General features: G+C 42.5%; 1 protein-coding gene across 3 annotated transcripts in view; it reads left to right on the top strand.

The window, feature by feature from the left end:
* map3k21 (mitogen-activated protein kinase kinase kinase 21) overlaps window positions 1–23752 on the top strand; it is a 117367-nt gene that overhangs the window by 55793 nt on the left and 37822 nt on the right. For all 3 annotated transcript variants that reach the window (XM_060926336.1, XM_060926337.1, XM_060926338.1), the window contains exons 2-3: window positions 19956–20136; window positions 22976–23124. In XM_060926336.1, coding sequence (XP_060782319.1) covers window positions 19956–20136; window positions 22976–23124 — 330 coding nt within the window. The remainder of the gene's footprint in view (window positions 1–19955; window positions 20137–22975; window positions 23125–23752) is intronic.

Raw genomic sequence — 23752 nt, 5'->3', positions numbered from 1 at the left:
AAATTGTGAGAGGACTTGATTTCAGAAGGTGAGCACCCTTCGATGGATGGATGGATGGATGGATGGATGGATGGATGGACGCCACGACATAATTCCCCTTTGGGCCTTTCGGCCAGCGGGGGATTAAAAAAACAAAGGGGAAACAGTCCCTCCTCCCTATTCTCCCCAAACAAACCACCACCACTGTCCTAGAATTACCACTCACTGAATATAGCATGAGGCCTTCATTTTTTTTTAAATAAAGCTGATGCACTACTGGGTTCATACAATCTAACTTTAGTCACCAGTTATTTAAAAAAAAAAAGCCAATTCCTAACTAACAGCAAGGTAAGAATGTGCAAAATTTGACCAAACTGCTAGAAGTCTTAGAGCCGGTCAAGATAACGCTGCGATTTTCTTATAGCTTGTTGAGCTCAATTTTTAGCAAGAAAACAGCCATAGGAACTTGTGCATCAGTAGTGAAAGAAGAAGCCTTCATTTGGTCCCATGTACACTCAAGCACAGTGAAATTCCTCTGCATTTAACCCATCTGAAGCAGTGAACAAGCACATGCATACACAAGTGAGCGATGAGCACATACACGTACCCAGAGCAGTGGGCAGCTCTACTACAACGCCCGGGGAGCAGTTGGGGCTTGGGTGCCTCGCTCAAGGCAGATTCTACCGTAACTGGATCCATTAACCACTTGCCCACAAAATAAGAAATTTTTCTTGTCCTTTTTTTCAGTGAGGTAATATTTTCAAGATTTAGAAGACCAAATACCATATTTTCAAACAGCACATCATTTAAAAATACACCGAGTATATCAATAAAAGATTTTTAAAGAATAAAGTTCTATTTCTTTGACATATCTGACAGACATAACTCCCATTTTAAAAATCCCTTTCATTATCCCTGTTGCTATCGTCAGTGAATTTCTGTCAGACGACCTGACGATAGACTCGGCCATTATGGATCTTTGGTAGTTATCGTGTGGAAGCAGGCTTTATCATTTTTGGGTGTCAACAGATAGAGTTGAAATAGATTAACAGCGAAAAAACTATTTCGTTCACGAGAGAAGCCCACAGTTATTTTTAAAAAATGTTATCGTCAGCCTGTCAGTCTAATGCACCTGACAAAAGCAAAATTCAAGCCCTCACCACGCACATGTTGACTGACGCAAAGAGGAAATTCTACCGCGCATGATTTTTGTGACAGCAGACATTTACTGTACTTCCGGGCAAGACTTGGAGTTCCGACAGCTAGATTTCATCAAATAAATCAAGGTAAGATTTTCAGTCCGCTATCCTGACGATAGAAATTTTTGACGATAGAAACATTGAGAATATATTTGTGCGTTCATATTTAAATTTTTCTAGAGGAAAATGATCGTAAGTTGAGATAAATCAGAGCCACTTGCGACCCTTTCAGCCGACAGGCCATTTCAATGTGTTATTTCCCCGCGAAAGTGACACGGTCGTGTCTATCGTCACTGTTCTGACAATTATTGTTGATATTTAAATTTTTGAAAATAAATTCTTTTTTATTTCAATATTTTATTTTATTATTTGGTTCTAGTGATGAGGTATTTATTATTACTAAATTTGTCAGATTAATAATGTAAGAAACCGTTTTGTTGCTATTGTCATCTAGAGCGTCTGTCAGAATATGATGGTAGATGTTAGTTTGTCTGTCAGGTTTTGATGATAGAAACCGATGTGTTTCTATTGTCGTTTAGCATGTCTGTCATGTCAGGCTTTTATTAATTAGTTACCAGGACTACTGTCCTAAAATTTACTGCGAATGTCCAAGACCCCAAATGCTACTAGAAAAACTTAATAGAATGATCAAAATAATCAATTCAGCAATTTAAGGAGATGGGACTTAACTGGCCTCTGTTATGGTAGAATCTGCCTCAAGTGCACTTCAGCCATGATACAGAGGGTAACTCCTCCTCACGTTTTTTTTTTTTTTTTCTCTTCCCCCGCTGGTCCTGGGAATCAAACCCAGGCCTGATAGCTTTCAGGCGCCACGCCGGAATTCCATCGTACTGACGTGTCTGCGGAAAAAAAAATCCGGTTCGCCCAGTGATCTGACACTTCTCTTGATCTGACAGGTGCAGCTTTCACTCTAACCCACACCAAGGCCTACTAGCCATTAAGCCAATCAGAAATAGGGTGGGGCAGGTCTTGGATTTTGGCCAAACAGATTGATTGATTGATAGAGATTCAGCAGTCAATCCACGTGCGAATGTGTTTCCAACACTGGGAACGTGAAACGTAGCCTATGAAGCCAGGGGAAATCACCAAAAATATTGATAAAGGCATCAAGAATAAATGGCGCTGGGCTTGGGTAGAGGAGGTGGGTAGAGACGGAAAGCCCTTTGGAAGCTGGTGTCAAAAGCTCCGGCAACCAGGAGCATGCTTCTGCACTTTGTGCGCAAGGAAAATATTATATGGAACTAGTGGGGAAAAAAGTGCTGTCATGGCACGAATTAGAGGCTAGTCATCAAGCAGCTATCCGAGCAACCCAACACAGCTCACGTTTGCCGGGGGCAACAGCCACGGCAGATATCCGACCCTCACTGACGGTTCGCGTGGCTGATTTAAAAATTCGCTTGTGCTCCTTCATTGCTGAGTTTGACCTGTCGTTTACTATCGCTCATCCACTTGTCACTTTGTGTCAGAAATTAGTGGAGGATAAACCCGCCCTCACGCATCTGTCCGTCTCAAGGCAGCCTGCAAGCTATCTTATTACACACGGCATCTCGCCAGAGTTTAAGAAAAATCTGTCCGACAAGCTAAAGAATGCCATGTTTTCACTCCATCTTGATGAGGCCACGGACAAAAGGATGGATAAAATTCTTAATATTCTGGTCCGATTTTATGACGAGGATGCAGGCAGTGTAAAAACGCAGCACCTTGCCAGCAAAAGAGTAAACATAGCAAATGCCGCAGCATTGATGCGGGAACTGAACCTCCTCTGAATCAGCCACCACATCCTCAGCATCAGCTACCACTTCCTCTGCACCAACATGTTTTCCCCCACTCTTTTATGGCCAATCCAAAGGATCATCTACAGCAGGGGTGTCAAACCTGATCCATAAAGGGCCGTGTGGCTGCAGGTTTTCATTCCAGCCATGCAGCAGCACACCTGACTTGGCTCATTCAATCAACTGAACTGTCTTCACACAGTCAAATACTTGCAGCCACACCCACCCTTGATTAAAGGGTGGGTGTGTCAGTTGATTGAATAAGCCAAATCAGGGTGCTGCTGCATGGCTGGAATGAAAACCTGCAGCCACATGGCCCTTTATGGATCAGGTTTGACACCCCTGATCTACACAGTCACCAAACATGTTAAAAAGGAAAGGTTCTGCGAACCCAAAATCCCGTTCAAAAAGGAAGAAATAAAGGGAGGGGGGAAAGTTTTCTGTAGTAAACTGTATTTGCTTATTCTTTCTTTCTCATTGTTTTTCAGTTCTTGAAGCACTTTAAATTGTCAGTTAATGGAACTGAATGGTAATTTTTCTGAAGTAAGCTATATATTTTTAGTTTTCTATTAAATAGTTGGTGGGACGGTGGTGTAGTGGTTAGCGCTGTTGCCTCACAGCAAGAAGGTCCGGGTTCGAGCCCCGTGGCCGGCGAGGGCCTTTCTGTGTGGAGTTTGCATGTTCTCCCCGTGTCCGCGTGGGTTTCCTCCGGGTGCTCCGGTTTCCCCCACAGTCCAAAGACATGCAGGTTAGGTTAACTGGTGACTAAATTGACCGTAGGTGTGAATGTGAGTGTGAATGGTTGTCTGTGTCTATGTGTCAGCCCTGTGATGACCTGGCGACTTGTCCAGGGTGTACCCCGCCTTTCACCCGTAGTCAGCTGGGATAGGCTCCAGCTTGCCTGCGACCCTGTAGAACAGGATAAAGCGGCTAGAGATAATGAGATGAGATTAAATAGTTTTCTCTTAATAGCAAATTGTTTTGAATAAACAGCTTTAGGGTTGTAGTATTTTATATATGGTTTTGTTGCACTGTAACTGTTTCAAAAAGAATTTAAAATAAATGGTGCATATTTTGCTATTATATTTTTTAAAGAAATGAACGTGTCCTTGTTCGTCATTTAGCCAATGGTTAGGCTACTAATCAATGCCGAGTTTACTTTGGAGTATTGTAATTGCCACCTGCTGAGCTTTCTTGGTAAGGCTGTAGTATCCGTAGTCTCATGCTATACAAGCAATAAGTCGGCAGGTATGTGACTAGTTAAAGCAGGGATGGATTACTGAACAGGCCTGCCAGTCCCGAGAGCTCTGGTGCTCTGCACAAAGATGCTACTGTACTGTAATATAGGCTTATATTGGGTTTGTTCATCTCATGTCTGAATGTTGTCCATTTATTTCGACAAAATTCACCACAATCTATCATTTAAGGGACTAATTAAAAAAAAAATTCTCCTAGGGGAACATGCCCCTGAACCCCACTTGACAATAATGATGATCAGGGTTATACACAGACACGTACCGTATCTGGGCCCAGGGGCCAACAAGTTGTGTGTCAAGTGTGTCGCATACACGCACCCCCACCCTGCTCACCTCCCGGGCAGAGAAAAAAGTTCAGGCTCAGGAATTTTTTTCCACTATCGCCCCTGCAAACCGGCGACCCTTTGGGCCCAAGGCTGCTTCTCTGACCTTCAGGCCATGGCTGCCCCCATGATGCCATGGCAGATATGAAACTGAATCAAACCCAAGAGATGCAAACTCGCGTCCCTTGTTCTTTGTTGAATTGTTTCATCATAGCAGGGTGCAGTGCATATTAGGGATGGGCGATATATCGAGATTTGTGATATATCGTTATGTTTTATGAACACGAAAAAGATTTTGGCATATCGTATATATTGAGATAATGCTCTAAATTAATGATTTTCGCCACTGTGCTTAATTTCCTTCACTGTGCTCTGGTGCTGCCCGCCCCGCCTCCTTCGTGAGTTTGTACCCCCTCCCCTCGCGTGTAGGCGGCGTGTTAACTCATTCAACATGGCGGCACCCACAGAAAGCCCGGAGGCGGCAGAACTCGTACCAAAAAAAGGACAAATGGCTCCATTATATGGAGATATTTTGGTTTTAAGCCGTCGGACGAACAACAGAAAGAGGTCTACTGCCGGAAATGCAAGAAATTGGTGGCAACCAAAGCGTCGAGCACCACGAACCTGTTCAACCATTTACAGGTACGCCACAAACTTTTGTACGAGGAGTGTGCCAGGCTGAGAGTTAATGCAGTGAGATGAGTTTGAGTTTTGTTTTTAAGGAAAAGGAAGGCAATATGTATTATTTCTATAAGTCAAATTATTATTTATGAAATGAGGTTTTTTTTTGTTATCTTAAATGTTTAAGACGCACTTTATAAGAACTGCCTACCCTCAGGTTTTATGTTTGTAATTAAAATAAGGCAATATACTACTTCCTTGGTTTGATAATTCATGTTAAAAATGGTGCACAAGCACTTTGTTACTAGTACCTGTCTACCTCTAGGCACTTGGCTGCCTACCTGTTTGCACTTCAATAAAAAAAAACACCTTGCTGAATTTGGTGTGTCTGTTTTTTGGGGGTTGTTTTTCCTGCATAGATATCGAGATATATATCGTATATCGAGATATAGCAAAAATATATCGAGAGATTTTTTTTTTTTTCTCCTTATCGCCCAGCCCTAGTGCATATCCCATGAAACAGCATGACGTGACCTTTCCAGTGATGCTAGTTACTTGTTTGTGACCGAGTATTGGGGAGGAAAAATAATTTTGAATTTACATCAAATTTATAAATGGGTTTTATTCAAAGAACATTTGGCAGCCCAAGAGCTGAATTACATGTTCTGTATATTTGGATAAAAGGTACATTGACGAGTCAAACATACTTAGAGTTAAAATCCCAAACGTGTGTGTGTACACACACACACACACACAGTCAAACATCATAGTTGGCCGTTCCAATTACAATGTGCTATTCAAAAGTTGGACAAGGTAAGGAAGTGGACTTTTAGAGTATCGTACAGTGCGAACTGGCAACTGATCAAGTTTTTTGTTCTGTCTAGTTTCCCTGCCACTTATCTCTCCCCACAGTCGTGGAAACCAATGTTTGTACTGTTCAGACTTGTACAGTTTCTGGGCAAATTTCAGACACAGCGTAACATGTCCAGTGTTTCCCCTAGAAAATGTTTGAAGGTGCGGTGGCAAGACCTGCGCTCCGACGTCCCACCCCAGTACGAAGATACGGGAGCATTCTGAGATTTTTTGACAAAACGCACTCTAAAATGGTGACCCTTTGTAAGGGAATAAATGAATAAACCTAGTTTTGAAAGACTAGGTAATTAACACAACAAAGACTATGAGTGGCAGAATTGGTTGATATTAAAGTAGCCACAGAATACTTGCCATGGTCAGTGTGGTAAAGCCAAGGTTTGTATCTGGGCTTGTCAACCCATTTAGGGTCCCAGCCCGTGGCCCTGTGTTTGCCCTTCTTTTGGCTGCTCTCCTCTCTCTCTTCCCTCTTTTCACATTCTCTTTCCTGTTCTGGCAGTCTGCTTTGCTCTCCTGCTTGATTACTGCTACCTGCCTAAAATGTTCATATTTACATGGACATTTTGAAATTAACGTGGTTTTGATCATTTCTGATCTGATATGGCATTTCGCAGATGATCACACACACACACTGACGTTCGGAAAAAGGGCTGTGTTTAAAAACTCGCGTCGGTGTTGTACTTTCTGCAACAGTGTATGCTCGAATTAGGGATGGACATCACATAACCAATAGCCTAGATTAATCGATAATTGACCATTAAGAATTTCGTTAAGAAGAATGACATTCATGTTCATCGACAAAAATGAATAGGCTATAGGTTGTTGCGTTGTGCGTAGTGCAAGTCTTCAAGCAATGAATTTCGCTGTCTGTCTCGGACAAACATTTGGCCGTACCCTGGCTTCAGTTACCTACGAGCTTCCGTAGCGTAGGTCAATCGCTTAAAAATCAACATGAAGCAGCACGGCGAAGTGTGGCGTGGGACCATTTTTAAATGTCCAAGTTTACTGTCATCACTATAATGGAGCGTATAAATACAATTCATCCACAACAAAAATGATGTAGCCTACCAGTTGAACAGCGCGCACCGGAGCCTTGTAAAATGACGGTGGCGGTTCATCTCAATTCCAACTATCAACTCGGTGTTAGACTACGGACAAGAAGGAGCTGGAACATCTCATCGTAAAACTAATAGTTAAATACAAACGTTATGGCTTTGGTTCTAAAACCACACCGAAGAGGGTCTGAAGTTTCGATATTTAGTGTATAGGCTATCAGATAGAACCTGTGGTTTGTATCCAAGGACGGCTCGCAAACCGCAAGATCTATAGTAAAACTAAAATCAGGGCTTTGAACCAGAATTTTTTTCCTATTGGTTCGTTCCGAACAGAAACGGAATTTTAACGTTTCCGGTTTTGGGTTCCACCATTAAATAGACGTTCCCGAACCGGTTAGAACAAAAAAATTTCGTTCCCGGAACGGTTAATTACGTTCCCTGTCAGCTGTTTAACAAATGGCTATAAAGTTATGTCTCATCCAGCTTAAGCCAAATGTAGGCTAATTCTATTACAACCTTCATTAAATAAGACAAGAAATAATTCAAAACAATTATTATTTCAAATGTTGGTGATTTGGATTCTCAGTATGTCTTCCCATCTACACAAACAGAAAAAGTGCCAAAAATGGAAGATAATTCGTTTAGTGTGTTACCAAAGGCTAGTCAGGCCCTATAGAGGGCTACCGCATGACGTCACCGCGCCGCGAGAGTTTGTTAGGCGCCATATTGGAAGACCAAGTACACATCTATGCAAGTGCATGCATGCATGCATGCATACATACATACATACAACAAACTACACCTGAAATGTAGCCAGGGCCGGTTCTGCCCTAATCTGGACCCGGGTGCAACATCGCGCAACCCCCCCCCCCCCCCCCCCCCCCCCCCCAAAAAAAAAAAGTCTAAATCAGGACAACCATCACATAACTATAACTATAAACATTTTATATCAACTATTTTAACTAAATGGGCTATAATAAATAAGCCTGCAGGCAGCCACGGCGGGCTGCCTCAGAAAAGTAACCATTTGTCCTACCTTAAAACTCGTTTTGCATTTTCTGCCTCCTTTTTTGTATTTTCAACCCTCCGTTTATTTTCTTTCCTTTTCTGAAAACCCGATTTGTGTCCAGACATTTTGTTCTGCTACCAACGAACTAACTCGTCAGGTCTCGTCTCTCGAGCCCGCGATGATTCCCGTGGGAGGGGCAACAATTGATACATTTTTACAAACAGCCAATAGGGAGGTTGCATCGTTCAGGCTCTTCTTTGCTCAGACACTCAGTAATGGAGACGTGATAGCAGTCCACCCTCCCGCTCTCTCCATTCAGTCAGCGAACGTCACACAGGAAGTGAACCCCAGCGGGTCATAGAAACTTGCGTAGGAGAAGAATGGCTTTTTTATTTGTAGGCTACGGAAACTTTGAGGAACGAAATAAAAACCGGTATTAACCGGTTACCATTATTTTTAATAAGCGTTTCTGTTCCGGAACATAAAAAATAATAAAGTTTCTGGTTTCGTTTCTGTTCCATGTGAAATAGAAAAAGTTCCCGGTTTTCGTTTTCGTTCCTTGAACCGGTTCAAAGCCCTGACTAAAATATCTAAAAATAATTGATTACAAAGACGTGTTTTTATTATGAAAATAAATCGAAGAGGGTCTGAAATATTGATCTTAAGAGTATTTAGGCTTATCTGTAAATGGGATGATGGCGTCGTCCGTTCAACTATATAGCCTATTAAAACACCGACGCCGGCCGCTATGGGATACAATATGGCCGACGCCGGCCGCCATGGAATCTAATGGGATAAATTATAGCAATAATTATGATTACTTTGATATAAAGATGTTAATTATTATTCGATTGTTCATCGTTAATTCTCCCGACAATCGGCGAAGAAAACGTAGCAGTTAGTTTACCTCAGGTTGGCTTGGCTACGCTGCTCCAGGCGGAACGCTGTCCAATCAGAGCCCACAGCGACCCGTGGAAACCAATCAAGTAACTGCTAGCTTGGCCAGTGGAACTGCGCTTCGCCTCAAACGCAAAGACTGGACAAGCAACGGATAATGTAGTCGAATACATATAGCTCCTAGGGGTATTCCTGAAGGTGCGGCGGCAAAAATCAAGGTGCGGCGGCCCGTCGCAGCCAATTGTACGTGGCGGAAACACAGATGTCGGTCCTCGAGTTTTTGCAGTCGTAGAGCTTCACAGGCTGTAGAGTAACTGTGAAAGTTATTGCCAAGGATGATCTTAGTTGCACGCACTTGGATGTTCTCTATCTTCATCCGTTGGCTGTTCGTTAAGCCTGGATGCCACAGGGGTGTTGCGTACTCCAGGACCGGTCGTTTTGTTCTTTGAACGCACGCTTACGGATCTTGATCGCGTTCTTGATCACTGGTAATATCCATGGTTTATCTTGGACGTGGGTCTTGATTACTTTGCAGGGGAAGTGTGTATCTATTGCCTGGGTTAAGATTCTGTAAAAGGTAGAGGTTTTGTTTTGTGTTCCTTGTGCCTCCAACACTTCTTCCCACTGGTACTGAGTAATCCATTGGCTGAACGATCGAATGTTTGACTCAATCATTGGTCGTGTTTGACGCTTTGTGATCTTGTTCGTGACCAGCTGATACTTGGGCTTCAGTAGAACGATGTTGTGGTCGCCACGCCCCAGAGGTGCGGTCGCAGTGGGGGGGTGATAGAATTCGTTAAGGTTTGTCATTATGAGGTCTAGAGTTGCCTCACATCTGGCTGGGATATTAACTATTTGATACAGGCCATTGCCAGAATTTAAAACGCATATTTGCAATCTGTATACAGCGGTGTCAATATCCGTACGCATTACTCATGAACTCGCCATTGCATAGATAGAAAGCAAATATCACATGAACGAGCACAACTGGAGTGTTGATGTGATGCTAGTCATATTCTGTACAGTATTTGTATGTTTATTATGACGACAGATCAAACTTCTGCAAGATAAAATCGTTAATTTCTTAAATAATCGTCACACACTCCTGTTTCTCGATTGAAGAAGTCATGCCCTGTGTCTGAAATCGCTCCCTACTCACTATAGTGAGGACGCCATTTTGTAGTGCTGTCCGAAACCTTAGTGAGGATTATTTACACCCTATATAGTGCACTCAAAGTATCCCACAATGCATCACGAAAAGTAGTGTACAACCGATGGTCACTAACCAAAGCAATATATCCCATCATGCATTGCGGTCGTGCCGGAAGAAATCAAATTAAAAGCCTCAAATTTGATTTATAATGAAGGGCAGCGGTAAAGAAGAAAATATTCAGCCTTGATTTAAAAAAGAAAAAACTGAAAGATGCAGATACGCTGTATTTATTAATGTGAGAAATACTCAGTATATGTAGCCTAGTAAACTAGACCCACCCGCCTAGCGGCCAAAAATATTTTTGCCTAGCAAATGGGTCTAGCCTCGCACCATATAAACAAAAACATCCCGGGCATCAAATCGTGCCCGCTAATCACAACGCAAGGTTTTTGTTTGGATTCTTTGGGCGGGCTTTTGCAGGAGTGACGACAAAGCTGCGCGACGCTGGAGAAAGCGCAGCAGGAAAGATGGCTACGGCTAGTGAACAGCGCGTGTTTGACTCCGCTTTGGAATCAGTTTTAGAAGAATTAGACTTGGAGTTTTCGTTGAAACATGAGCAGGAAGAGGCTCTCCGCTCATTCCTTTTCAAGAAGGACGTTTTCACTGTTTTGCCGACCGGCTATGGCAAAAGTCTGATCTACCAGCTGGCTCCGCTCGTAGCCAAAAGGATGGGGCTAGTTTGTGCAGTACGAAGAATTAATAAACAGCTTTGAAACATTACTTTTTGATTGTTTCTTATTTTCCTGTTATTCTAAATTTAAGGGAAATTATTTCACCAAACACCACTAAATAAAAACTCTCAAAAACAGTTTAAGCAAACCCTTGAAAAACACTTGGAAAACAATAAGTGTATGTGGTACAGACTCCAAACTTGTGGTCATTATCTCCAAACTTCTTAATATCTAGAACCTGTTTATTAATTAATACGCATTTTGAAAAATTATTTATTTCAAGGCCTCCCCCACTGCTTTCTGTCGCTCTGACTACGTCACAGTCACTGTTGCGCTGATTGGTCAGAGCGTTGGCCTATACGCACAGAGACAGTTTGAAAGACAGCGGTTTGTTCCTCCCACCCACTTCGGAAATGTCTATGGATCGAGGCCAGACTAAATATTCACATTTGGGCTACATCCACACGACAACGGCAACGAGATGTTATTTAAAAATATATCGCGTCCAAATGGGCAACAATCAGTAAAATATCAGGTCCATATGGCAACGCAGCGCTTGCTGAAAACGATGCAATACACATGCCACACCTCTAGGGGTGCTGTAAGACGGTCCCTTCGGAGACACCAGAACAATAGAAGTAACGACGCATGCGCATAAACTATTATGCACGAGACTTCATATTAGCCACAAAGTCAGGAAAATCTGTTTGTAAAATTACATTATAATGACCAAATACAATGAAAAGTATTTTTCCAGTCTCACCTGTGAAAGGTAATCCCATGTGATCTTGTTTGGACAGCAAACCTGTTGGTACAGTTAAACACAGCTAATCTTTATTCTCCGCTTTGACCTATCCAAAATGGCGGCGAGGATGACGTGTGATTCTACGCGGAAGGCGGCGTCTTCAATGGCCCGGAATAAATTGAATGATACACGATGGATTAATTTGTTGTTTCTCACCTGTGAAAGGTAATCCCATGTGATCTCGTTTGGACGGTAAACCTGTTGGTACAGTTAAACGCAGCTAATCTTTATTCTCCGCTTTGACCTATCCAATATGGCGGCGAGGATGACGTATGATTCTACGCGGAAGGCGGCGTCTTTAATGGTCCGGAATAAATTGGATTAATTTGCTCCTCTACGCCCTTTTTAAGGAATGTATTGTCGGACTTAAATCAACATCTGAAGAGGTGAGATCGCTCCTTTTTTCCCCTATTTTTGCTGGCGGGATTGCACCATTACACAATAAATATTCACAGTGAAAATATTTTGTAAGCGCGTCTCATGAACCAAGTTATAGGATTTGTTGACAACTCGCATCGCAATGAGAAGATCATTGGCACTACTGGTGTTAAGAATCAGACCATTTCATAAATGAATATTTTGCTGTAGAGCTGCAGTGTTTGTACAATTGCATGTTTTTGCTTCACTATTACTGTCACTATTCTGCTTCTTGCATTACTACTGTGAACTAACACTGAACATAATAATAATAATAATATCCAAGCTCGTGTTTCACTCTCACTAGTGCTCTGTAAGGCTTTTTCCTGGTGATATTCGTTACACTTCTACCCGGCGTGAAGCACTCACAGTCATGTGGTTGTGACGTCATCGTAAACAAATCCGTTCTACTCATCCAGACGACTTCACAACGGCAACGTTGCCAGATCTTTCCACTCTGGAACCCGTTCTCAAAAAGATTGCGTTTTGGGCACCCAAAACGCCGGTGCCGTGTGGACGCCAGGCCTAAACGATAAGCAATTGTATCGGAGTCACCTGAATCCGTTGCCGTGTGGACAGGGCCTTAGTCTGGCTTGCCAGACTATATAATATGTATTTGTCACAAAAATACACGCATGTACAGTATTTTATTATTTTGAAAACCCTCCAGCCGACTGATCTGGCACGTTTTAATTGTGCAACAGTAATGACGTAAATACCAGCACGACAGAATAGTGTTTGAAAGCGGGTTTTTTTTTTCTTTTCTTTTTACCAATGAGCTCACTATATAGTCCTCTATATAGTAATTCCCTGTGTAGGGAGTAGTGAACGAGTGAGTGATTTCGGACACAGGAATGAAGTCCTTTATCGCATCACAACATACCACTTATCAAAAACAGCAGAATTTACCCTTTCCATTGATACGAGGTGTTTCTCTGCTCAGCAAAGTGTTGTTGACTTTTAATGTGGTTTTGAATTCACAGAAAAATAAAATGATTGATTTTTTTCACGGTCCGGTTTCCATCAAATCGTGCGCTCTGATTGGCTCGCGGGAGCGGTCTGGAATCCTACAATCCGGACCCCGTTTACGGACCTTTTGGCGACTCGCTCGTTCACAACAATTTTTTTTGGTCAACATTTATTTTCGCATTTCTCAGTATAATAGCATTTAATTTTACAGCATGGATAGCGATGATGACAGTGTTCACAGCGAAAGCGAGTTTTACTACCCTGATGAAGACGAAATAAAGGAAAACATTTCAGGAGAAAGCCGAAAACGAGCTTGTAGCAGGTTTGTTCTAAATGTGGTTTCCCTTTCGGGCGCTCTCATTTTCTGTTAGAATTTGGTAAAGAAAAAATATTATTTACCAGCTTAAGGGCCTCGGTCGGTATTTTCAAGGCCGAGGTCACGGTATTTCATGATACGGACCTCCCTTAAGCTGGTAAATAATATATATATAAATTATTTCTGATGGGGTCCCTTTAGTTTGAGCAAATAAACCTCCTCCTATGTGAGGCGTTTAACGGGTCGAGTCCTCCTATTTTAAAAATTAATTTCAGGCACAAACCAATAAACCAGACCCTGAAGATATTGAAATGATTTTTGTGTTTCAAGTAGGCTTGGGCAGTATCAATGTATTTAGAAACCCCAATAGTGTGGGTTTTTTTTGTTTGTTTGTTCCCCTGCCAAAATACCATCAAAAATACAGATGCTCCTCTTTCTTGTTAAACTGATCTGGAGATGCTATATGGAGGCGAGGTGTTTTAGTGCATAACACACCACCAGAGGTCAGTCTGTTGGTGAGAGAGATGGTGACTAGATAACTTTTTTTTTTTTCTCCCCCCCTCCATACACCCTGGGGGGTAAATACTTTTGTGTGTTCTGTGACAACAGGAAGTAGTGGTGGTGTTGAAATAATAAATGATCATTTTAACGCTTCAGCAAGGAGTACTCTGTTTCCCTTGAGCTCAACTTCCACACTGGTGATCACGTTTACTTTCGGGCAGTGCCGGAGTTTACGGCGCATGACGGCTAATGCAGTTTCGCTCAAGTCGGGTCATTTCTGCTCTACAGGTTCTACTAGTTAATCAGTTAGCTAAATATGACTAGCTATGGAATCATGAAAATATTGCTACATGTAACTGTGTGTTAAGGTGACTTCCAACTACAATTTATTAGCTGCATGATTTTATTTATCTGTTAGTCGTCTCCGTTCAGCTCACTGGTGTCTGTATCGACCACAGTAGTGTCCTCGGGTCCTCCAGCAAGGGTCCTTTTATTTATTTATTTTTTACACAAATGCTCTCATATAGGCGGCACGGTGGTGTAGTGGTTAGCGCTGTTGCCTCGCAGCAAGAAGGTCCGGGTTCGAGCCCCGTGGCCGGCGAGGGCCTTTCTGTGCGGAGTTTGCATGTTCTCCCCGTGTCCGCGTGGGTTTCCTCCGGGTGCTCCGGTTTCCCCCACAGTCCAAAGACATGCAGGTTAGGTTAACTGGTGGCTCTAAATTGACCGTAGGTGTGAATGTGAGTGTGAATGGTTGTCTGTGTCAGCCCTGTGATGACCTGGTGACTTGTCCAGGGTGTACCCCGCCTTTCGCCCGTAGTCAGCTGGGATAGGCTCCAGCTCGCCTGCGACCCTGTAGAACAGGATAAAGCGGCTACAGATAATGAGATGAGATGAGGTGAGATGCTCTCATATACCATGTTGGGCATCTAACGATATATCATTCAACGATAAATCGTAATAAAAATTTATGCCATGAAAGCGCACACAAAAAAACAGATCTGAAGTGAGAAAGAGCTGTTGTGTAATTGACCAGTGTTTCTCAAACACCGGGCCGCAGATCTAGTGGGCCAAACTCTCGCGGTTACCAGAGGACTAGTCCCCCACTGTACTGTAACCCTAGCCATGTGAGAGGCTGAGGGCTACGGAAATGGAGATCAGCGCCACCCTATGCGCCATACGGCACAGGAAAGGACTTCTAGTGGTCCACGAATTTTTTTTCAAGTTTGAAGCCAAATGCTAAATAGTTAAGGATGTCGTTGTGTCCCAAATCCAGTAGCTGGTTCGCCGAACACTTTTCAAGTGGAATTAATATATTTGTGGGTAAATTAAGACGAACAAGCCTTTTTGTCACATTCCTCCTCTGCATTTAGCCTGTGTGTGTGTGTGTGTGTGTGTGTGTGTGCGCACACAGGGAGAGAGCGCTATAAATAAATACGTTTGTGGGTAAATTTACATGAGTCTGTGATGCCTGCTGGAAGAGAAGAGCAGGGAGGATTGGGAAGCGAGCGACTGTCGTTTGTTTACACCCGATAACAAAACTTGTAGCGTCCAAGCAACCATCGCAAAGACGCGTACAAAAAGCCCAGAAACTCCTATTTACCCGGGCAAAAACAATACAGGATTTATCTTGTAGTGTCCTGATCCCCAGATCTTTGACTCCCATATAAAAATTGTGCTCTTCCAGGTTTTCAGCTGTGTGTCCGTGTAGAACGATGTCTGCAGCACCAGGTAGTTTGAGATGTCAGGAACTCGACGGATGGATAATTTTCCAACTCCTAATGAATGAATAACTTTTAATTAAACACGATAAGCTGATCGACAGAGCTGGTGGGGTCGTGCATGTAGAGATACAAATAATTACAAATACAAAAGATGAAAAAAATATACACGATCTTTTAAAAAAAAAAACTTAATCTGTTGATTATCTGTTAATTAACTTCACATTAAAGTGCCATTCCACCATTGGATGTATTTTTTTGGCATAAAATACAATATATTTTATGACAACATGACTAGACAGAGAAATCTTTTAGCTTCAAAATGATATATCAAACAATTTTTTTGACAACGACAAGTATATTAATTTTGCGACCAAAGGTCACCTACCCTTTTAATTTCCGCACGGTAGTGAAACGTGATGTCATCGGCAGGTTCCCCTTCTTGTGTACCATGTCACGTGTGACGTGGCACAGATTATCAGCAATGGCGGATAGAACGCGATTGTCAGCTTCGGAAAAGAAGCGAAGGAAAATAGCAAGTGATGCCCAAAGGATACGGTCGATGGCGAATATCGGCACAGCAATCGACAAGTGGAAATCGCGTTCTGTCCGCCATTGCTGATAATCTGTGCCACGTCACACGTGACGTGGTACACAAGAAGGGGAACCTGCCGATGACATCACGTTTCACTACCGCGCGGAAATTAAAAGGGTAGGTGACTTTGGTCGCAAAATTAATATACTTGTCGTTGTCAAATTGTTTGATATCATTTTGAAGCTAAAACATTTCTCTGTCTAGTCATGTCATAAAATGCAATATATTTTATGCCAAAGAATACATCCAATGGTGGAATGGCACTTTAAGTTAATTAATAGTATGTGTAACTATTGTCTTTTTGTATTTAGTTCTGGCTACAATAGAATCAAATTTTATTCTACTAATGTCAAATTTAGCTAGTAAATTTTTCTTTCATAGGAAAAATCCTTCTTGGTTAGCGTGTAAGGCTCTAATCCCACTGAGTGGTTTCTATATCCACTTCTTTTGAGTACTTTTTTTTTTAATAATTTGCTTGTTTTCGGTCCACAAACATGACAGTAAGTTCTTGTGTTAATGGACCAGACCCCATTTTTGGATCATTAATCCCTTTTGACTGAGAATGCCCTGCATGCATGGTTTTATGTCGGCTTCTGGGACATCCATACAGTTTTAAATACATTACCTACAGTCTAAATTTTTTTTTATTGCATTCATTTAATTCCCATCTGTAACAGGGCGTGATGTTGCATCCCATTAATACACTTTACAATAGATTATTAGATTCTACTAGAATAGATGAACCGAAATAATTGGGGATCTTTTTTAATGGTCCCGACTCGTTACAAGTATGAATAGGTGGGCCTCGAAGCAGAAAAGGTTGAGAACCCCTGCTACTGACTGACTGTCTGTGTACGAATGACTAATCAAATTGAAATAAAAAATGAATTGTGATTATTAGACTGCATAATCTGTTTTTCCTAGCTGTAATGGCTTTGTTTAGACCAGGGCTTTTCAAAGTGTGGGGTGCGCCTCCCCTAGGGGGCGCCAGAGTTCTTCAGGGGGGGCACAACGTGGGGAAAAATGAACCAGAATAAGTTACTATTGTGGACATTTAGCGAACTTTAGCTAGCCTTTGCTAGAGACAAAATGGATCGATTTTTAGTACCTAAAGCTACAGTGAGTGAGGAGACAGAGTCTGGGCCAAGCAAAAAAAGAAGGAAGTATGAGCATGATTATTTAAAGTTTGGATTTTCATGGACTGGATCTGAAGATGCTCCACTGCCACAGTGTGTTGTCTGCCAAGAGGTGCTAGCTAACGATGCTATGAGATGTTTAAAATGTGTAAAACAAGATGTTTAAAAAAAAAAAAAGCACAGATGTTTAAAATGTGTAAAAGAAAAAAATAATGTGTATAACAACCTTTTTTTTTTTTTTTTTTAATACGAATGGAACATTAAGTATAGCAACAACAAAAATTGTAAGGGGGGCGCTGTAGTTTATTTGCTCTCTGAGGGGGGGCTGACTCTCCCACACTTTGAAAACCCCTGGTTTAGACCACAAAGGGTGCAATAATGTACACTAGCAGGAATACACGTGACTTAACGCTCAGTGGAAGTAACACAGCTCTAATGCTGCAACAGCGCACACATGAAAAAAAACTCGTCTAAAGTGGGAAAGAGCTGTTGTGCAATTGACTGTGCAAATATATTTAACAAGAATTCAGTGGTATCTTTTGTACAGACTGCTGAAAGCTAGAAAGAAGAAAAATGGAGGTATAGGTAAATATTAATAAAGGTTTATGAAGAGGAGGCCTATTTAATGTTTTCATTTTTAATAAAAGGAATATTTTTGTAATTAGACTATTATATTTTAGTGGGCGGCACGGTGGTGTAGTGGTTAGCACTGGTGCCTCACAGCAAAAAGATTCTGGGTTCAAGCCCAGTGGGGCCTTTCTGTGCGGAGTTTGCATGTTTTCCCCGTGTCCGCGTGGGTTTCCTCCGGGTGCTCCAGTTTCCCCCACAGTCCAAACACATGCAGTTAGGTTAACTCATCTCATTATCTGTAGCTGCTTTATCCTGTTCTACAGGGTCGCAGGCAAGCTGGAGCCTATCCCAGCTGACTACGGGCGAAAGGCGGGGTACACCCTGGACAAGTCGCCAGGTCATCACAGGGCTGACACATAGACACAGACAACCATTCACACTCACATTCACACCTACGGTCAATTTAGAGTCACCAGTTAACCTAACCTGCATGTCTTTGGACTGTGGGGGAAACCGGAGCACCCGGAGGAAACCCACGCGGACACGGGGAGAACATGCAAACTCCACACAGAAAGGCCCTCGCCGGCCACGGGGCTCAAACCCGGACCTTCTTGCTCTGAGGCGACAGCGCTAACCACTACACCATCGTGCCGCCAGTTAGGTTAACTGACTAGTCTAAATTGCCCGTGTGTGTGTGTGAATGGTTGTTTCCCAAGCCTGGAAATGGGAGGGTTGAGACAGGAAGGCCATCCGGTGTAAAACTATGCTCCAATTAATATGACGTGGATCAATAGGGTCCACATGGCAGCGACCCCACACACGTAAGTGGGACAAGCTGGAAGAATTGAGGCCATTATACTCCATTTTACTCCAGTGTTTACAAATGTGGTTAAATAATTATTGGTAAATAAAAAAATAAATTTAAAAAGGGTGTTTTTTATTTAACAAAAGGAATATTGAAGTTAATAGGAAAATAAATGTTGCTTTTTGGTCTTTTTTTTTTTTTTTTCTTTCAAAAATATAGTGAGGGAAAATCAAATTGTGAGTCGAATTGAACCATGAATTGGGTGAATCGTTACATGCCTATGCCGTATAGCCCAGTGAAATGCCAGGACGGTATGAGAGAATAGATGCTGTCCATGCCTTGTTGACCTTCTTGAACAATATTGACCTCACATTAAAGGGTCTCAGGACATTGGCTTACTTTGTAGATATTTGATATCACAGTAGGGAGCAGTAGAGTCCAGGACTTTCCCTGGCTCTCTGTGCTGTCCGAGTGGTTTTATGGTTTCACTGAGAAGTCATGATGCGCCTGAATAAAACCGCAGATAATCCTGTCCTGTTTTGCTTACTTTGTAGACCTCCATGTTGAGTGATTCAGGGTTGGGATGGTCAGAAATGTGTGTTTAACTGTGGTCTGGAATAAAGATGGGGGAAGACGTCCATAGCGTGGTGACCTTCGTTTTGTTGTTGGAGACCAGATGGATGTGTCGGGAAGTGGGAGGCAGGGCTGTCATGCCAGCTTTTAAAACTGAAAGCGTTTTCTTGCCAGCATGACCCCAATTCTTCAGAATGGCACAGATTCACATAATGACCTCCGCTGGACTACTGCACAAACACGGCAGCTTGCCAGCTCATCGCCTCTTCACCACTATATCGTTCCCGGCCCCAATACAAGCCTTTTCTAGTGGTGCCATTTATTTATTTATTTATTTATTTATTTATTTGCAACTTCTTTGCAGCATTACGGGTATGACTGTTACTGGAGGTTATTCATTTCCTGAAAACAAACTAACGGAGTGCATTTTTATCTGCCATGTGAATGACTCAATATTTGTTGTAGATTTTAGAGGACTGTTTTCAATCCGTTCTTGTTCTGGCTGTATTTCAGCATAGAGGCTACAAGATACCAAAGTCAAGGACTGCTTTTACAAAAACAAAACGCCCAAAAAAAAAAAAAAAACCTTTTAAGTGTTATGAATCTTGACAGGCTGTATTTATAATTTGTCTGCCTTTTTTCTTTTTTTTTTCCCCCCCTACAGTTTTATTACTTGAAAGAATTGAGAACAATGACATTGGTAGGAAGACCTTGAAGATCACAGACTTTGGCTTGGCTAGAGAGTGGCACAAGACGACTAAAATGAGTGCTGCTGGTACGTACTCGTGGATGGCTCCTGAGGTCATCAAATCCTCCCTCTTCTCCAAAGGCAGTGATGTATGGAGGTAAGACGGTAGACCGAAATAAATAATACATGAATGCAAATCGTGTCTGAATGTAGTAGTGATAATAGTTGCATCATAGTGGGTGATATGACAGTTAATCTGGGGCACTGGCTAACGATGCCATAAAACCGAGGCTTAACGACCCTTGCTTAGGCATCAGGCACTAATAATGATCGAGAACGGTGATCAAAGGACCGATAAAAGGACGAAATGACTGCTGACATCATCGGTGATCTGCAACACGTGAATGGCGAAGATTTAGAAAACATGGCGAGTCAGTGGGTGGACATCAACACGCCGGTAATTTCCTCCGTAATTTCCATAATAGACGAAGAAATGAAATTGTTGCCTCAGTGAACTGCGATAAGTGACTCAGAAGGAGAAATTCTTGATCGGGAGAATGTGACTAAAATTAAAGCAGTCAGGTTTACAAGTTTCTTTGGCAAGTAAAACTAATGGGACACTAGTATTTTTACTAATTGAAAATTTACAATCTTCACTTTTTATCTGAGAGGTCTGAAGGGGGGTTATGTCGTGGCGATGTCTGTCTGTCTGTCTGTCTGTCTGTCTGTCCGTTCGTCCCAGGAAAGGATTCTCAACTTCTGAAATCAACTCCTCTCACAATTTTTGGAGGAATTTGACTAAACTTGGCAGAAGGCTTTGTTATAGGACAGTAATACACATATTGCAATTCCGTTTGCAATATATTGTAGCAGGGGATATTGTGCTCTCAGAGCACTCGTGTTTTTGGGGGGGGGGGTTTTTGTGTGTGGGGTTTTTTTTAAAATTTTTTTTATGACCTTGTGTCATGCATGTGCGCAGCGTCTTGTCTTGAATTGCTAGTCGCATGCACACCGTGCTCAAGCTCATGAGGACTTGCTGCAGTGCACCTGTTGCCGATTAGAGCGCAATCTCGGTGCGCGTTTATAAGGACTCTCGCCCTGTGTCTGAAATCGCTCCCTACTCGCTATCCATCAATCTGTAGCCGCTTATCCTGTTCTACAGGGTCGCAGGAGCCTATCCCAGCTGACGATGGACGGGGTACACCCTGGACAAGTCGCCAGGTCATCGCAGGGCTGACACATAGACAACCGTTCACACTCACATTCACACCTATGGTCAATTTAGTCACCTAACCTGCATGTCTTTGGACTGTGGGGGAAACCGGAGCACCCGGAGGAAACCCACGCGGACACGGGGAGAACATGCAAACTCCGCACAGAAAGGCCCTCGCCGGCTGCTGGGTTCGAACCCGGACCTTCTTGCTGTGAGGCGACAACGCTAACCACTACACCACCGTGCCGCCCCCCACTCACTATATAGGGCACTATATAGTGGGGACGCCATTTTGTAGTGCTGTCCAAAACCTTGGTGAGGATTATTTACACCCTATATAGTGCACTCAAAGTATCCCACAATGCATAACGAAAAGTAGTGTACAACCGATGGTCACTAACCAAAGCAATATATCCCATCATGCATTGCGGTCACGCTGAAAGAAATCAAATTAAAAGTCTCAAATTTGATTTAATAAAAGGCAGCGGCACAGAAGAAAGTATTCAGCCTTGATTTAAAAGAACTGAAAGATGCAGCAGACACAAAGTACTTGTATTTCTTTAATGTGGGAAATACGCTCAGTATAATATAGATTTATCACAAAAATACATGCATGTATTTATTATTTTGAAAACCCACCAGCCGACTGATCTGGCACGTTTTAATTGTGCGACAGTAATGATGTAAATACCAACGTGACGGACTAGTGTCTGAAAGGGTTTTTTTTTGTTTGTTTGTTTGTTTGTTCCCCCCCCCCCTCCATTTTACCAATGAGCTCACTATATAGTCCTCTATATAATAATTCCCTATATAGCGAGTAGGGAGTAGTGAACGAGTGAGCGATTTCGGACACAGGGACAGACTTTGCGAAGTCTACGCACTTTACCTTGTGTCTCTGTATTGCTCTTCTGGTTTTGACAGTTTTGCGTATTTGGATTCTGCCTTTCGTTCTTGCCTCAGCTATTCTGTTTGTGCCTCGCATGACCCTTGCCTGTTTCCACCCTCTGATTTTGCATTATGTTTTGGATCCGTTTGCCTACCTCTTTGTAAATAAACACTCTTTCTGCAATTACATCTGCCCATCCACCTCCTTTACATGACGTGCAGAAAAGAGTGATTTGTTTCCTTTACTCCGTAAATATGGAAGTGAATTAAGCATAAATAAAACAAAACTGACTGTGTTTAGTTTCTACGTAAGCATGAGTGGTGTGATAAATGGGTCCATTTCCATGTTCTGAACTTTTTGGTGTAATGAACTATTTGCCAACAACAGCAAGAAGGTCCGGGTTCGAGCCCCGTGGCCGGCGAGGCCCTTTCTGTGCGGAGTTTGCATGTTCTCCCCGTGTCCGTGTGGGTTTCCTCCGGGTGCTCCGGTTTCCCCCACAGTCCAAAGACATGCAGGTTAGGTTAACTGGTGACTCTAAATTGAGCGTAGGTGTGAATGTGAGTGTGAATGGTTGTCTGTGTCTATGTGTCAGCCCTGTGATGACCTGGCGACTTGTCCAGGGTGTACCCCGCCTTTCACCCGTAGTCAGCTGGGATAGGCTCCAGCTTGCCTGCGACCCTGTAGAACAGGATAAAGCGGCTACAGATAATGGATGGCTTAAAAGATGCATTTAATTGTCAGGATAAATGAAACCAACACTCACAGCACCAAAATCTCAAATGTGTGTGTCTGAAGGTGCTGTGTACAAACCAGTACTATATTTCTTGGGCACATGAGGCTGTGTGCATTAGCAGAAGGAATCCCATCTCATACAGATTTTTGTTTCCCTATTCCTAGTTATGGGGTGCTTCTATGGGAGCTGCTGACGGGAGAGGTACCTTACCGTGGTATTGATGGGTTGGCAGTTGCCTATGGCGTGGCTGTCAATAAATTAACCCTCCCCATTCCATCCACCTGCCCTGAACCTTTTGCCAAGCTCATGGAAGGTATATGTCTTAAGTTAATTAGACACGCTCATATTTTTAGTACTTTCACAAAAACTGAGGGATGCACTTTGAGATGATCTCCATGTTTGTCAAGCTTGTGAATACTGAATAGTTTCCATTAAAACTAATTTACTAATCTGGCCTGAGTTTCCCAAAAACATCGCAGCAAAAAGATCATTGTTAAATGGTAGAGCGAGCAGCACAATGAATGCGCGCTCTCTCTCTCTCTCTCTCTCTCTCTCTCCTAGTTAAGATGCTCTTAGCATTAAGAGGCTTCTGGGAAAGCCACCCCTAATCAGTTTACACTCCTTTTAATGTAACTGGTGTGTAAATAGTAATATAGACAGATTTGCCTAGCTTCAGGTTCACTGTTATTTTCACTGGCACTTTTCAGTGTGTTTATTTCCAAAATCTTAAAGGAGAACTGAAGTCATTTTTAAACTTGCTTTATTTCTTAATTAACGCGTTATTCAATTACGTTTTCGGTTTTAGTAACCTTGTAACATGACTCATATTGGCAACTAATTGCAATTAAATATTATACTTATCGGCCTATTTGGTTTTTAGCCATGTCGAATTTAGTTCGTTTGGTCCACGGCAGATGTCGCTCATCCGCCGCGAGACTTCA

This window comes from Neoarius graeffei, chromosome 7 (genome assembly GCF_027579695.1).
Source record: "Neoarius graeffei isolate fNeoGra1 chromosome 7, fNeoGra1.pri, whole genome shotgun sequence".
Taxonomy (NCBI): domain Eukaryota; kingdom Metazoa; phylum Chordata; class Actinopteri; order Siluriformes; family Ariidae; genus Neoarius; species Neoarius graeffei.
This window is presented reverse-complemented; position numbering and strand designations above follow the sequence as displayed.